Raw genomic sequence first — 17,988 nt, forward strand, 5'->3', positions numbered from 1 at the left:
AATGAAAGAAAATAGAGGTTGCCACTAGAACAAAGCCCACATAAAAGAAAGGACTTGAGGCTCACTAATACACTTTGCCGCTGCAAGAAGTAAAAGAAAAGTGTCTTCAAAGTTTTTAAATGAAGCCTTATCAAAAGGCTCAACTGAGGTTATGTCAAAATCTGAAGGACTACGTCTAAATTTGATTGTAAATTATGATAGGAAGATGAAATTTCTGGCACAAATTGAAAACCTCTTTAAACTTTAAATTGTGAGCAATATTCCAGTCACATGATGCAGAACCGAAAGCAATGTAAAGTGGTATCTTTTGATCGCTGTGACAGAAATCTGCTTTGTGTACTCGAGATACTGGTATAACTTAAATCAGGACATCTAGTGGAATGGGTGCTGGACGTCACTCTGGACAAGCACCAAGATCAATAAACTAACCATTGTTACTGATACACAAGTCTAACAATGGAGAGCCCATCTAGATTTAAGGATTGCTTCCTTGGCCATTCTAGAAATGCCCTTAGCTCATAACAGACAACTGACAATCTCCACATGGCCAGATGAAGCATGGAGGTTTGATAGAATCTTCTTGAATGAGACTGTCCGAAAAGATCTTTCCTGAATGGAAAAAGATGAAGATTGTCTACCACCAGGAAAGGAAGTTAGGGGAACCATTCCCTTTGGGGCCACGAATCAGGTATCAAATCATCCTTGTGTTCTGCAAAGCTCACAACTTGATTATTTCCTCAAAACAGCAAAAAAGCATAAAACACAGGAAAAACATAAAGGTCTAGATTTGATCATTCTTGAAGGAAGGCATCAACTGCCCATGCCTGAGGATCCTGGCATGGAGGGCAGTAAACTGGTAGTGTAGTGTTCTGGGCAGTCGTGAACAGGTGGGTGTTTGGGTCTCACAAAGGTTCCACAATTTCTGGCAAAACTAAGGAAGAGGAGACTATCTGACTAAAGACCTTGCCCTTTTCTGCTGAGTTGGTATTCAATAAAAAACTTTTTCCCTAAGACAAAACGAGGTAATGGGTTGATGCTTGCTGGATTCTATCCAATGGATAAGGAAGTTTCTTTGCTAACCTGAACAAATCTCTTGATCTGTGTCTCCTTGTCGTCCTTATGTAAGAATCGAGACTTGCATAAGACCGCTCAAAACTGCCAAGAGCTGTAGGATGTTTACCTTCCAACTCCTTGACATCAAATGTTTCTCAGAATGGCCCCCCAATCTGCCTCCGAGACACATGAGGACAGTGTATAGGTTCTTAAGGTCTACAGGCCAACCCATTACAGTTCTCAAAAGTGGTAGAAAACTGTCTATCCATCTCTCTGTTGGAAAACCCCAACAAGAGAGAGCTGATCTTCATCCCAGATAACTGCATTGGAAAAGCATAGACTGTCAACATTGAACAAAATGCCCAAAAGCATAAAACATAATTCTTCACCCTTAAGGTCAAAAACAAATTGAACAAGCATGTCACCAAACATGAGGCGTCGTGCGGTGTCGTCTTCTCCTGCAGCAGAGCTCTCTTGCCCAGACACAAAGAGATGGTTTTCTTGGACCTGGTCGAGCCAGTACCGAAGAGTCGCAACTCAGGCGGGGTGTTGAGTCCTCTTCAGATAGCGCAGAACCTAACAGGACACAGTAGCATCTCGCCTGGTTTATTATCTACAAAGTCCTTTAGGGAGGGGATCCCCAACTGAAGGATTCCGAGTCTTCGCTAGGCACGGGACAAATGATCCCCATCCCCTCGAGTGTTTAACATTGAAGGAAAGTCTGTGGTCCTTCCCCAGGTCAGCAGGAAGACGGTCTTGAGGGTCAGATCAGTCTGACGACTCTCGTAATCTCTGCAAAAGTCCACGAGTCAGGCTCTTTGTCACATCCCACGCAGGGGCCTGAGATCCCTGGGTGGGTAAGACCTTCCTGCTTCTCATTAGTAGAGATATCTCGAAGAGAGGAGGTGCTCCCTTTCAGCCGTAAGACTAAGCCGAGTGCGGCGCGGTAGCCTCGAAACGGGAGAGAAGCTCTCAGCGGGAAGGGAGAAGTCCGTGACCTGCTGAACAGAGGCCCGACCAGAGAGATACCCCCTTCCACAGAAGACCCACTTTCCCTGGTATCCCGCTGCAGAGGATCTTCTGAGGTATCCTGCCATCTCTGCTGCTACACAACATGACCTCTTGCTCGAGCCAGATGGTGGATAACCTCCAGCCAGGGGAATGCACTGCCAGGTGGAACCGCTCCACGTGAGGTTGATGCAGCAGGTTGGGCCAAATCTCTCTCAGCGCCTCGAGAGGAAGCTCAGATACCAAACGGCCATTTGGGTGCCACCAGAATCATTCTGAGATTTGGGGGTGATCATCGCCTTGGATCAGAATCAGACAGACTGGAGGGGGAAGGGTATACGTCGAGGTTGTCCCACTGATGCTGGAACACGTCCTCCGCCGGCCCATGGGTCCCACGACAGAACAGAAGACCTGGAGCTTTCTGTTGTGCCAGGTGGCCAGATGGATGGCTGGACGGCCCCAGGTCGGCCTTTCCGCTATCTCCTGGTGGAGGGACCATTCAGTCCCTACCACCTGGTTCTGGCGGCAGAGCTTGTCTGCCACGACGGCAGCCTGGAATGTACCTGGCACAGCTCTACCGAGACCCACTTTCGCAACTGATGGCTGGCGGGACACCAGGTCCCCTGCTTGTTGACATAAGCCACTAGGAGATTGTCGCTCATCAGTACCACGGAGTGTCCCAGATCCTGGAACTCTTGGAGGGCCAGAAAGGCGACCTTGAGTTCCAGGATGTTGATGTGAAGGCACTTGTCGCCTTGGTGCCACACCCCGAAGTCAGCAACTCCTCCAGGTGTGCCATGCATCTGAGAAGAGAAGCATGTCCAGGGGAGTACCTGGGATACTCCTATCAAGAGGTTCTTTCTCTTGCCCACGCCCTCCTCACCTGCAAAGAGGGATGAGGAAGACTTCCTCCAGGGACCAATACTCAGTCTCCACTGAGGTGAAGACGCCCATGAGGTACTAACTTCTCCAAAGACGACAGGTGACCGATGACAACTTGCCATTTCGGGCCGTCCAAGAAACAGTGTGCTGCCTGCCTGAACTTGCTGATAGAAGTCCGAGGAAAGACTTTCACTGCCGTGTCTATCAGCATGACTAGGCACTTTATCCTCTGGGGGGCAGATCCTTGGTCTGCCACGATCCCTAGATCCTGGCAAAACTCGAGAGTCGATCCCTGCCCTGTAGCAACTGTGAGCAGCCCGCCAGGCTAGTCTTGAGATACCTCAGTAGATATATCCCTGATGGGCCGCTGACACAAGAGAGAAGACTCGTGGAACACCTGGGGAGCGGTCGATCCCACAAAGTGCCCTGAACTGGAAGACCGTCTCCCGGACAAAGCGGAGGTACTTGCGAGAGGACGGATGAATGGGTATTTGAAAATACTCCTTCAGGTCCACCATACGTGAAGTCGTTCTCCCTGATGGAGGCCAGCACGCTGCGCTTCTTTCCGTCGTGAACCAAGTCTGGAAGGAGAAGGTTCAGGGAAAAGGTCAGACTGGTCTCCATCCCCTGAGGCTTTCTGAGAAAGACGCGCTGTAAAAGCCTGGAGACTGGTCCGACACCTTCCTAGCACCTCCTTGCTCAGCATGGCTTCACCATCTTGCTGTGGTGCGGTGTCCTTCAAAGATCCAGGAACATAATTTTGGAGATGGACCAGAGTAGGTGAGGGAGGCCGAGACTCAAGGGTAGTAGGTATCCCTCCCAAAGGACATCCACTATCCAGGTCTCAGCTCCGTGTCGCTGCCATGTTGCCCAAAGGCTCGACAGGCAACCCTCCCCACCTTCAGCAGCTTTTGAGAACCCGCCCTAGGCGTTTCCCCTTCTTCTTCCCAGCCCCCTTTACCTGGGAAGTGGGCTGAAAAGGGCGGGAGGAACCCCTTCTCGAGGAAGAAGGGGGCTGGGCGGGGACCCCTTCAAGACTGGGGCGTCTTAGGGGCCGAGGTGGTGCCAGCCTGGCCCAAGACCTGGCTGCAGTGGAGCGAAGAGGGGCCACTGCCTGGTGGACAAGCCGGTCGCTGTCATCAGCCTGGCATTTGTCTGGGCATCCACCAACTCTCTAGGGAAGAGAGAGGAGGACTGCAGTCCATTCCTAAGACAATTGCTGACTGGGACCTCAGACCTGGAGAAGCGAGAGAGAACAGCGAGAACCAGGTTTGCCCACAGGTTCATAAGTGGGCGAGGTAAGATGATGTCACCCCCAGACTGGCACAGTCTCCCAAAGGTGGAGTCCTCCCCAGGCCGAGGCGCCCAGGAAGGCACCTTCGATACTGTGAAGGACCACAGATCAGGGAGGAGACTGCGAAGGCCACCATGGGTGGCTCCAGGGTTGCAGCTTCTTGCTGGGAGAGGGAGATACTCTCTCCAGTAAGTTGCTGCAAGACCCGGATCCAGACATGGTGACTTAACCTGTTGTCAGTGGCCCCTCCAGCTGGAGTGTGAAGCGCTTCTGAGAGGTCAGAGAGGGGAGGGAGGGGAAGTGGTGGAAAGATGAGCTGTCTTGCCCAGACAAGACTGTTCTCCAGGTGACACCCTCGGCCAGGTGGACCACGGCAGCCCCAGGTGTTCTTTCTTAGGTCCCCAGGTTGACGACAGATGATCCACAGAAGAAGCCTGGTCCCTTCCAGGTCATTGTGCTGAGACCAGAAGCAAAAGTCCTCTGTATCTCGGGGTGTCCACATCCTGGGGAGAGACCCTCGAGTCCTTCCAGAGTACCCACTACTCTGCAGGAGGGAAACCTCAGCCCCCGTGAGAATGGGAAGAGGTCCCAAGGACCGAGCCAGGTGTCCCAGGTAGAACTCTGGGGGAGAAAACTCGCCAGAGCTCTTCCTGCGACTCGCCCCCTTGGAAGAAGCCAAGGGGCAGAGGGGTCAGGCGAGAGGAAGGGGGACTGGCTTTGGGCAGAACCAACAGAGGCAGCCCCAGGAGGGAGAACCCGGGTGAGGGCAGCCGGGAGGAGACTGCTTTAGCCTGGGTGAAGGTCTCCGAGGAGAATGAAGCTCGCAGCCGAGCTGTCGCGCCACCCCCGAGCCAGGCTGGCCGCGGACCTGGCCGGGACTGGGAGGAGTCACGTGCATCTGGTTGGTGCTAGCTTGCACTGTCCTCTGGACGCCCCAGGCTTAGACCGTAGCCTCTCGGAAGACTGGAGCAACCTCTTCTCCACCTCCTCCTCGAAAGTGCTGTCCCCATTGGCACTCACAAGGTGCCAGCAGGAAGAGCCAACACCTGCATGCCTGGGTTCTTTCTCTCGCCCACGCCCTGGTCTGTACAGCGAGAAGTTTCTCCCACAGCCTGGGGTACTGCAAGACCTGGGTAGAGACACTAACGTGTGGTGTCCAACACGGGACTCGCCTTAGAAGCAGGAGTTTTCTTAAAGTGGGGGTGCAGACATTTCTTCCTCCCATCCAACTGACCCAGAGGCCAGGGCAGCGGTTCCCTGATCCGGGATCGGAAGAGCTGGCGAGAGATCCCACTGCCTTTCCTGTGGAAGGGAGATTGTAAAGTCAAAAGACTAAAGATTTCTTCTTCTTCAAAGTGAAGGAGAAAAAAAAAGGCAGTCAGGCAGAGAGCGAAGATGACAACACCTTCCTAGACCTCTTCTTCTTCTTCACCATCTGCTTCATGTTTACAGATCCCCAAACCAGGAACAGTAGGCGGGGCTGCCAGAAGGCACATCCCGGTAACCACCTTGTTTGAAGCCAGCACTTACCTGGGAGGGAGCAGCCTACGGCCAGGAATAATCCCTAATGGCCAGGAATGACCACGGGTTTGAATGGGTTGTGGGCCGGGCCGCAAACGGGAGTCGGAGGAATGGGGAGTAATAATAGACAAAATAGCCGGGCTGGATAATGAATAAACTGCAGTCGAATAATAATAATAACAGGAATAGCGACAGTAATAAGGGAATGATGATACCATAATAATAAGTACTGAACGGGCCAGGAAAGGAGGCAGCGGTATGCATTTGCTGGAAGGGAAATTAGAAGGGTTTCAAACAAACAAATACACCCAATCTTTTCCAACATGGTGACTGATGTTGTAGGGCTGAGGTTGAAGTGGTGGTCACTGGAGTGGTGGAAATATCCAGTCCCTCCAGTGACGTTCAGGTGGTCAGCCAGGTTGAAGAAAGACCATAACCTGGCTATCCAGCCCGAGACCTGAGTAAAAAAGTCGGGTTTGTTTGGGAAAATCTATTTCTCTGGAGGAAAAAACTCCTCCAGAAATAATCCAGAGACACTTATTGTCCCAGGTAACTCCGTCCCCGCACCCTTCCACAGATACCAGAAACGAAAAGAGGAAGGGGAGGGGATGTAAAGATGGGAGAGGGACCAAGTAGGGGAAGCTCGCCAAGAAATGAACCTGACACATTCGCCACCACTGGAGTGAGGTGTGTCACCCTCGGGACTCCTGCCCTATAAAGATTCCCAATGTCAAAACGTCCCTCCCCTCGAACTTCCTCCATTGCTCAAGGACCAAGAGCAACACTCACTACAAGGGCACTGTACACAAGGCAAGATGGGCTAGCGTGTTCCATGTTAGCACCTAGACCTAAAAGAATGATTTCTTATCCCAGGGAGGGACATAAATGCTGGGGATAGGAAGGCCCTCCCAGAAATGGATTTTCCATAATGGAATTTTAAACAAAATAAAGATTTCTGGATCAAAGTCCCGTGACAAAAAAAAAATAATAAGGCAGAGAAATAAACATCATTCTTATGCTAAAAAGACTTTAAACCGAGAGGCGAAAACCCGCCTCCCGGACAGAATTAACTACCTACCCACCTTGTTTGAAGTTCAACTCTTTCCAATTCATGAAAGTAAAATAATGTAAGGGGTATATTGTGTCTAAGAACAAATGAGGGTTTACTGTAATGAAACTGATAATAATAATAATACTGCTTGTATTAAAAAATTTATGCATTTCTAAAGTAAATTACAAGAAATTTTAAACAAACAAATACAATTTCCAATCTTTTCCAAAGCTCTGAAGTTAGGGGGGGAGGTTGAACCTTTCATATATGTCAAATATCTGATCAGAACCCTTCATGGTCAGCCATTTGACATAAAGATTATAACAACTTACTATAGTAAATAATTATTTTTATCATAAATGTATTTGTACGTAATCAAGAAAATACAAACAGGATGTAATTAACAAACCCAGCATTCTGTTTGGAGGGATGTGTTCCATCGATCTAAATTAACCATGTATTTTAGATATGCTCTATACAGTAGTAGACGACTTACGGTGGGGTATCCGTTCCAGCGCCACACCATTAGTCAATTTTCACCATAAGTCGGTTTTTCACTGTTATTGGCGGCTTAACGGAGCTTACGCCACCGTAACTTGAGTTATGGCGTCGTAATTTGATGTTGCATCAAGTTACAGCGTTGTACGTGCCATAACTTGATGCAACATCAAGTTACAGCGCTGTAAAATACCGTTAAGAGCACTGAAAAAGTGCAGTAAGACTGAATCCCTGTAAGTCAGGGATGCACTTATCCTAAAATATGTACCTGTACAGTAAATATCATTTAAAAATCATCTTGCGACACATGAAAATATACATAAAATATACACCCAGTGCATTACATACAGTATGAGCAGAACGATGAGCAAAGTTACGTAGGCCAAAGAAAACGTGTCTGAATGATAGGGGATACTTAAGAGTAACAGTTGTAGGCTTGAACTTAATTTTGCAGCATGACTTTGAAACGATATTAGGGTGTTCTGGGATGGTAGTCTGAGGTATATTTTTGTTTGAACTGTCTAGTTTGGCGATGAACTGTTAAGATAGGCAGTTATAAGCATTTTAGGGGTGTATATAACCTACTTAAGAGTAACAGTATTAGGAGAGTACTGTAACGTATGGTTACTTTGGGTGTTCTGGGATGAAGATTTGGGGTGTGTTTATTTGAAATATTAAAATTGTTTTAGTATGATAATTTAAGGTATTTTTTTGTTTGAACTATCAAATTAAGCAGTGAAATGTTAAAATAGACAGTATAAGCATTTTAGTTTAAGAGGTACAAGGTATTTGGCAGTTATAAGCCAGTTATAAACGTGTTTAGAGGGGATTTTTGCATTTCTGCGGATTTTGCATTTCTGTGGTAGGTTCTGGAACCTATTCCCATTTAAAAATGGGAGAGCACTGTATTTGTAACTTTTAAATATTTAGAATAACCTATATAATTGCAAACCCATTTCATGAAGCCTTGTTCTATAAAAGTAACGGTTCATATTTTCAATGGTAAGGGGAATGGAGGAGTTAAGTCAGCTGATGAAAAAATTAATTGATCACTGCAAGTCACAAAAGTATCTTCCTTAACTGCTGATTCCTCATACACACTTGTAAATCAATAAGAAATATATTAAGCTCTGCTGATGGAGCCATAACTTTCAATGAAATAAAGAAAATTGATATACCCCCAAAAAAACTGAGTAAATATATACTGTACACTGTATTAAAAACTAAAACATTGAATTATCATCTTTTATTGCAATTTTATTATATATTTTGAATGGCTAATATTTGATTTTTCTGCAATACATTTTCAAAATGTTCTGTTCTTTACAACACGCTGTGCATATTCTTGATAGACAAAATAGCTACTGTAACAGAGGAGAAATGAATGTCCAAAAATGAAAATAATTCTCCCCAGCTGGTAGATATTAATTATAAGGTATATAGTACATCATTAGTGACTTCAAATGTTTACTTTTTATGCCATAAGCTAAGTAAGCCTACCCTAGTCCAATCTACCATAAACAGAACTAAAATTACTTTTACAGTGAAGTTATCTATTAAAGAAAATATCTGAACTGTTTGATTTGTACATACTGTATATGTAGTGACAAAATTATTTAGGTGAAATTTCAGATACTGTATTCCAATTCACAATGAAAAAAAATTCAGCACTCCCACAGCACATGTGTGGAAAACCATCATACTCCTGCACAAGCATTAATCTACTATGCTTTTTCACTTTTTTAAAAAATTAAGTGCCAACAGTCATGCAGATGGACAATTGGCTGGAGTAAAAATAATGTGTTTTTGATGAAACAAACTTCTGCTCAATTAAAAACTTAATACTTACCAGCATACCAGTTGGTTATACTGCCAGAATGCCTCACAGCCTCAACAGAAACTGCACTGTCTTCAGTAACTAATTCATCATCCACAGTCAACAAGTCAATACTGCAAAACATGAAGAATTATACATTTTCCACATAAAAATATCAACAAGTTTCAAGAGTATTAAGGCCTATCTTCTACAACAGTATTCACTTTTTATTAGCAACTCTACTAATTTCTGTTTTTACCTCTTCCAAGGTACATTTTACATATAGAGATAAGAACAATGTACAATGGAGAGCACTAGACATGTTTCTGTATGGTTACAAGAACAGAGATAGTATGAGCTTAAGGTGATGGGATACTGTGGAGATACACGAAGGCAAAAGGTCACAGTGCTGAAAATGAGGCAGAAACAATTTTCTGTTATTTCATGCCTAAAAATATTTAGGACTTCTTCACAAATGAGAAACAGAAATTTTGTGGAACAAAATTTATATTTCATACATACAAAACAAAACTACTAAGATTTGCCTGGATAATCTGAATCCTCCAGGAAGGTGAAATCTTCCTCAAGTTGGGTACAATTCACAACCCCCCATCCTTTCTTCAATTTGGAATTTGCTCTAGGATTTTCAACTTTGATTCAATAGATATGGAGGGGTATGGGAGGCCTCAAAATAATGTTCAAGTTTATAGCTTTGAAATAAGGCTTGCAAGAAAATTAATAAATTCATACTAAGTATATGTTATTCCCTTTTTAGAAGCAAATATCCACTTAGGCAAAATAAAGGACCTATGGGAAGGCAACAGCAATCAGTAAGTGCTGTACCTAACTAGAACATGTTATCAACCTACTTGAAGATGTGTAAGATAACTATGCTTCCTATTACAGTATTAATTAGTCACCACCTTTGACTGATATGGTCTGCCATAGGAACAGATAAATTGGCTAAAGTTTAATAAAGTTATCCACCCTGGTACAAAGAGTGACCTGCCAAACCACATTAAGTGTTTAGTGACTGCCAGTAATGAGTGAAATAAAGAGACCAGATATACAGAGCTATCACTACTTCACAAGAGCCAACAAAAAGGAGAGCACGTTAAAGAACTTTATGAGTGACATCTGTGATGTTGGAGGAAGAGAAGATACACTGAAAATGTTAACACATCACTTATAAATGTATATGTCAACAGATAAGTTGTGTTTGGATAGGTCTCATGAACCCAAAGGTCAAACTTCATGCAATACAACTTTATTCTGGGGAAAAGAAAAACCACCCAATTGCAATACAGTATTCTCTTCAGTTTATCAATTCACTTTTGTACGGGGAATTTGTGATGGCCAGTTCTGATGAGAGAATAACTGTCCATCAGCCCATACTAGGAACAGATTAACTGACTGACTTATTTCTTAGGCCTAGGTCAGAAGATAACCTTGCTATTCTTTCTTCCCCCATTCCCACTTTTTCTCCTGCTACTATCCCTCCTAGTTTAATCCATCTGCTCCCATGCCAGGCTCCCTTGCTTCCAACCCCTGCCATTGCCAGTCTCGAGTCTAGGTTTAACAAGATTTTAACCTAGTAGTGAATACAGTGAAGCGGAGGAGGTGGCTACTCATCCCTTCGATTCTCCTAGACCAAGGTCACTGTCATACTCCCCTAAACCTGGGAGATGACATACCAAAAGTCCAATGGAGGCCGATGGGGTTGGCACACAGGTAGCTGCCCCCTCAGTCAAATTTGTTGCGCGTACCCAGGCATCAGCAGACAGCCACTGGCAAGGCGTCTTGACGTCTTGACAGGAGGCAGTTTTATGCAAGTGGAGGAGGTGGGCTTCTTGTCCCACCAGTTCTCCTAGACGAAGGTCTCTGTCCTGCTCCTGTGAACCTGGGAGAAGACATGCCGGAAGTCCAAGGGAGGCCGGTGGGGTTTGCCCACAGGTTACTGCTCCCTCAGTCGAACCTCTTGTACATACATCCTAGGTTTCGATAGACAGCCACTGTAAAAGCGTCTTGGATGTGCACCAGTTGTCGTCCAACTCTCTAAACTCCAGCTAGGACTTGAAAGCACCGCAAGCACTTTCTAGATTCGTCTCATCCACTGGAAAGGCATGCAGGCGATGATGCTGGAGAATTATTAGGAGGACTAAGGATGGGGAATAAAGCAAGGGCAGGAGAAGGACTGTTACTGTCAATGAGTTTAATGTTAGTGACAGGCTCTACACTCTGAGCTCTACTTTTGGCTCTAACAGCTGCCTTCCTTTTCCTATCTCTATCTAATTTATCCAAATAAGACCTGAGAACCTTCCATTCTTCTCATCCCATCCAACACATTCATCACAAGTGAGATCTATCGAACTCTTGTCCTCTACATTTTGCACAGATCATATGACTATCGTAGGTTACTTTGGTCATTTGGGTCTTGTAACCCTCCCTACAATACCTAATACGATACTTGATGAACTGTAATCAGACATCGTAAATAAACTGTAGAAAAACCACTAGGCTAAGCTGAAAAGCTACCAAAATAATGGGTACTTCACCAAATCCTCGGGAAAAGCAAAGAAAAAACCTCAAATTCAACCACCAAACCATTCAATGTTGACAGTAAACCCAGCAGAAAAGTAGTGACAATTGCTGTTAATGTTGTACCTATTGCTTCCCGATAGAGGGAGGGGTAGTTACCTACACTATAAATAAACGAATCGCTACCGCGAACTTCAAATTTTTAACTGCTGTGTGAGTGGAAAGTAAACGGATCGCTACTGGGAACTTCAAATTCAAATTTTTAACTGCCGCACGAGTGGGCAGTATAGCTATGTAATTACTTGGTAAGTTACATATGTGAAACTTGTAGTTAAAAACTTTACAATTCTTCTTTTAAAATAATACTGCAACTGGATGCAAATAACAACTTAACTTTGTCCTGGTCAGGTGATTTGTCTGAACTTTATGATGCACTACACTTACAATCTTTAATATTCAACTTGCCATTCTTGAAACCTACTTGCCCCTTTCTGCATAATTTGTTCAATGGTCATTTTGAAACTGAACTGTTGCTTCAAAATTTAAACATAATAGGGTATATAATGCTGATGATATCAGTTTGGTTTGGCTGGAATACCTTAATTTTGATTAGTTTTACATAAAATTCAGCCAGTTGCCACCAACTATAAAATTCAAGTTTAAACTGGTTTTATAAAAAAGGTTATGAATATAAGCTGAACTATAAGATGATTATGCAGTGTAATGTAGCATATAATCATCATTATTAACCATGCAGCAAACTCTGATTGATGAACAAAATGTATAAAGTCCAAGACCCCAGTAAGGTAAGCAGATCAATGCAGAAAATTACAAAATGAAACAATCAAATATTAAATATAACTAAGAAAAGCAAACTAGCAAATACAGTAAGACAATTCATGAGAATAAAAAGGACGAAACAAATAAAATATCACACGTTAATCTGCTAATTAAAAAAGGCACTCCCACTAAGTGCAAACTTCTGAAGTTCTGACCCAACTACATGATTAGAGTGGTAGAATTAACTGCATATCTAGTGCTGCATGGTGGATGATACACAGTAGTCTTGGAAGCAGTGAATACAGGAGATGATCAGAATTCTGAAAAATTCTGTAAGATATGTGCATTGAGCTAACTATGCAACAGTGCCATAGGCTGAACTAAGGTATGGGATGAGAAATTTAACAGAATTAAAATTTTTTATTATCAATTTAAGATGTGAGATAGCTGCAAAAGACGAAGTATACAAACAACATTAAAAATATAATAGGAGAATAAAAATATTTCCTCAGAATTGATAGAGCTCCAAAGACTTGTAAGCACTAGCTAGAGTAGAGATAAGATACCTTCAACAAATCTGGTTATATCACATGTTCAAACCAAGTGTCACCCAAATTCACCTAAATCAGTAGGGTTATACTGCTTATATAACTTAATGTGCAAGAAACTGGAGTGCAAATGCTCTACAAATAGACTAATGCTTTCGTCTGATGTAGCCACTTATTAACAAGTGTTTAAGGGAAATTAACTGGCTGCTTTGCCACTCATAGCAGATAAGTGGTTCTTTAAATAATATTTTCTGTTTCTTAAAACTCTAGTCTAAGGCAAAATTAGCTTAACAGTGACATGCATTTGCAAAAATCAGCTATTCCCTTGGGTGTGTAAGCCAAATACTTGCATACAAAAAGGGCTGGCCATTCTTTTAACAACAATGCCAGCTCTATGGTACGTGAAAAAATGTAATGGTCAGAGGGTGACTTTAATAGCAGGACATCTCACCTTGAAGTTTCTGCTTTCCTTTCCTATAAATGGAAAACTCACCCTTTGGCTTACATGTTGTAAGAAAAGAGGTTTCTTTGTTGTATGGACGATGATAACTTCAAAACTATATTAAAAGCGATAACTTTTAGTATTATATAAAAATAACTCACCTACAGTCTTCTTCCATCTTTTTCATGTCAAAATTTGGCATTGGTCTACCACTGAGATCATCAAAATCTACATCTCTTTCAAAAGGAGAATTAGGGCCCCCAGACTTCTCGTTGATGGGTTGGAAAAATTGCTGCAGAGCTTCATCACGAGACACCTTAAAAACAACAACAAAATGATTTGTCATTTCACAAAACACTTGAGAGAAATTTTGGAGGATTATATTTCTTTTGATAATCATTTGAAACAAACAATTCCCTGAATCTTTTCCTGCCCTCGCCTCAAGGATACAATGGACCTTAAATTTGAAAACAGGTTACAATACTCAAGAATAACAACTGCTACGGAACTGATGAGTGGAAGCTACATGGGGCAGGGTTGATGATTTTACAAATTACATTTGGTTTCCCTGTCAAGAGCAATGTTACAAACATGGATGTCTGAAGACAATAAAAAGCTTTACTATATGGAGAAAAAAAATTGGTGACTGATAAAGGTGATCTTGACAGATATGTCTAATGCAAACTGAACAATCAAAATATTATAGAGAGGCAGGACAATATTATCATAAAAAAGAATGTGAAAACTGCCTTGGATGCACTAAACTAGACAAAATTAAAAGGTCCCTACTCCAAAAGGATCTCAAATTACATCTGACAGATGAAAAAGAATGATTTAAGATTAACAGCCATTGACACAGGATAGTTGTGAGGTTAAAGTAAGTATGGATGATTAAATCAAGTAATTGAAAAAAAGGGTAGTACTTGAGAGGATAAAGATCATTTATACAGCAGGGGACACACTAACAGACAGAACATAACCATGAGAAAAATACTAGAAGCTGGGAAAGAATCCACGTCAAATGTAAGGTGTTTGACAAATACACAGTTGATTCAAATTTCAAACAGATGATCACACCTGACAGCTCTCAACAGTACACTTTTATACTGGAAATGACAAACTTTTAAAGTAATTTGTATTTTTCTTAAAATCGAAACCTGAGGTCTTTACATATGGGATTAACTTTCAGTGAGCTGGAAATCTGGCCATTAAACTTTTGCAGGGTGGCTATAGTAATAGCTACAGATGGTAGGGGCGGAAGCGCCACCCACCAAGTTGGTGTGCATTCAATTCTACGCAGTTTACCTTTTGGCCCAGGTAAGAGAATGAGGGGTGGTAGGAGGTGGGCCCTTTATGTAGAGACCATGTTTGTATATTAGGAAAAATTACATTTTCATAATAAAATTAAGTTTCATATATACTTACCAAGTAATTACATAGCTAATGTTGCTAAATCGCTCTGCAACTTTAAAATTCGCGGTAGCACTTCTGCTTTTATCTAGGTGACAGCCCCCGCCCACTATCAGAGAACACAGAAAACAACCCACCAGGTATACTTAATTTGTTTGTGCCCTCATTTCCATAAGAGGGGAGGAGGGTGAGCTCTGATTCTGTAATTACTTCCTAAGTATATATGAAAATTAATTTTATTATGAAAATGTCATTTTCATATAAGTAACTCACCAAGTAATTACATAGCTGAATCCCACACTGAATGGAGGTGGGATACATGGACATATTCTACTCCAAAACATTAAAGCACAGTAATAACTTTGAAATAGACAAAATTTGCCAGCACTGAATGCAATGCTTGTTGTTTCCTTACCTAGTAAGAGAGCTACTGCAGGTGAATACTGCCTCTGGCTGATGCTTAAGTGGGAGCTTTGCAGCGGAGGATATGCCTGATGGCTAGCAAAACATACAAAAAGGTGCCCTTGCCCTGGGCGCAGTACCAAGATTAAAAACTAGACAACACTGTCACCTGCACTGAAAAGACTTGTAAAAAACACCACAATCTTTCCACTAAGACTGGTGGATACTCTAGGTAACCTCCCACTCAGCCCGCAAATCTCTTAGCGCAGGCGGCAAGTAACACTCAGCATAAGTAGGAAGAAATTAGTGATGCCCCTTACACATAGAGGGCGGAAGCCCAAGAAGGGAACTAACTCTTACGTCCCGATGGATGTAGGGAGTGAAGATATTAAGTCCCAAACTATATCTCCGAAAGTACAGGGGCACCTTCAGTATTTACATAAAGGGCTGCTGGAGAGAAGCATTACCACTTGGTTACGCTACTCCAGTTATGATCTTGGCTGTCAAACCCAAGACACAAGCAGGGAACGACGGCTTACGCAAGGTTATCACAAATCATGGGTTTGTATTAACAAACATCAAACACACGTATATATAAACAAAAATACAGAAAGATCCCACCGGGATAATAAGAGCTTAATGACAGTCAGGCAGAGAGAACGAAACACGCCAGCAACGCATGACGGCCGAAAAGCAAACTGGAATGTTTACATCCGGGCAGGCGGGTATCCCCGCTACCTGGAGGTAGTTACTGCCTAACCACCTTGCTCAAGAGTTTAACTGCCGTTTCCAGCCTACGCCTGAAAGCAATTCCTAGTGTAAAGGACCGAGGGTTTGTATATTGTGTCGGAACAACTATTAAAATACTCAGGCACAGGCAGTCCCCGGTTAGCGGCGGGCTCGGTTAATGGCGATCCGGTTTTATGGCGCTTGTCTAGCAACAAAAATTGGCAATTTTTGGCGCCAAAAATAGCCGATTTCCGCTTATCGGCGCCGATAAGTGGGTATTGGCGCCAATACATACCTAACAGAGGAGCCGATAACCGAAAATCAGCACTTTTTGGCGCCAATAAGCCTGAAAATCGCCGAAAAAGCGCCAGAAATCGCCAATTTTCGGTTAGTGGCAATTTTCGGTTATCATCACATCCCCAGAACAGAACCCCCACTGATAACCAAGGACTGCCTGTATAAGCATTTTTAGAGGGTTTTTCTTGTGTTTAAACAATCAAAATAGGCAGTTCTAAGTGTTTTTAGAGGGGTTTTAAGTACTCGCGGATTTTAGCTACTTGCGGGGCGGTATGCATCCCCCGCGAATACAGGGGGTTTACTGTACAGTGCATGTTCCACAGAGAAATCCGCAAATACGTAAAGCTGCAAATCTGGAACCGCAAATAGGTGGGGGTCCGCTGTATCATACTTCAATTGACCCAATCTGGTCTTACAACTACTTAACTTGCAAAATCTAGCAGATTTCAATAGGGAAGATTGAAAAGAAAAATCCATACTGCCAAATACAAACCAAAATCTAGACAATCAAATTTGTTAACCAAGTTAACAAACCCAAAATTTCATTACACATATCTACACAACCACCCAGTTCCATCGACAAGAGTATTCGCCGTCTTACTCCCACCCTCCATAGGGTAGGGGTAACTATTGGCAGCCTACATTAACGATTATTTCAATTTTAACACATGTCGAACCTGTGCCAAATAGTCGCAGATAAAGCAAATGATAGAGGGTAAGTTTCACCTCAAAATTGGGGGTTAATTATCCACCATTATGGCAATAATAATAAAGGCAGAACATCCATGGAATGAATGTAAAATGTCCAATTTCTTGGGCTGAAATTCTAAAAGTTTGTTTTGAATGACAGACACACAAGGAATGACTTTTACTGTCAATAAAGGCACTTTGGACCCCATTTGTGATACAAAAAAAATTTAAACCAATGTATATTTTATCAAGGTTGCACAAACAAACCAATAATCCATCCAATAAAAAATCAAGGCTTACAAGTCAGCCTGTGGCTGAAATTCTGTCATAAAAGGAAATACAAGAAGGGTAAGATGGGGAACTACCCTGCATAAGTAACCAAAATAAAACCACCTCCAAGATTCTCAAAGAATAAGTTTTAATTCTCATGTTGTAGTCTTAACATAACCCAACATTGTGCTGTAATGCAAAATTTATAATACTGTACATACCTTTTCTTCATGAGGACAGCCTGACACAGAGTCTAATAACTCATGATATGCCCCAAAATATTCCTTAAGATTTATGGTCTCTTCAGTTATCCAGGGACAGTACTTCAAACTATGGATGTTTTCCATTATAAACTGGTGATACCTCAGGTTCCTTAGAGTTCCTTCAATGAGTAGGACACAATCTGAAAAATACATGAAGAATATACATGTTTTATACAAATTAAGAACATACATGTTTTATACAATGCCAGAGGTTCAAATTCAATTAAAATAACTGTCTCTGATCATATATAATAAATAATTTATTGTGTAGTAGGTCTCAACCAAATACAGTACTTTCCTGTCTCAATACACCATACTAATTCTCGAATTTGGGTGCACATAACTTTGACAGTAGTTTGATGGTGCCACATTTGTCATCTTTGGTGTTGGAATGCTCATTACATGGTAATTCTGTTATGTTGTCAACAATACTGTTTGAGAAACCATGCATCAAAAATACCCAGAAAACATAGAAAAAGCCATTAAGAATAGCATT

At 42.7% G+C, this 17,988-nt stretch overlaps 1 protein-coding gene across 6 annotated transcripts in view; it reads right to left on the reverse strand.

Annotated features, from left to right (window-relative positions):
* Pbp49 (proximal sequence element A Pbp49) overlaps positions 1-17,988 on the reverse strand; it is a 65,691-nt gene that overhangs the window by 42,625 nt on the left and 5,078 nt on the right. For all 6 annotated transcript variants that reach the window (XR_010850379.1, XR_010850382.1, XR_010850389.1 and 3 more), the window contains 3 exons: positions 17,451-17,632; positions 13,593-13,747; positions 9,157-9,257 (listed from right to left, as the gene is read on the reverse strand). Coding sequence is in view for 2 of the 6 variants with exons in the window: in XM_067088053.1 (XP_066944154.1) it covers positions 9,157-9,257; positions 13,593-13,747; positions 17,451-17,576 (382 nt within the window). In the remaining 4 variants the exon portion in view is untranslated. The remainder of the gene's footprint in view (positions 1-9,156; positions 9,258-13,592; positions 13,748-17,450; positions 17,633-17,988) is intronic.

The sequence above is a fragment of the Macrobrachium rosenbergii genome, chromosome 4 (assembly GCF_040412425.1).
Source record: "Macrobrachium rosenbergii isolate ZJJX-2024 chromosome 4, ASM4041242v1, whole genome shotgun sequence".
NCBI classification, from domain to species: domain Eukaryota; kingdom Metazoa; phylum Arthropoda; class Malacostraca; order Decapoda; family Palaemonidae; genus Macrobrachium; species Macrobrachium rosenbergii.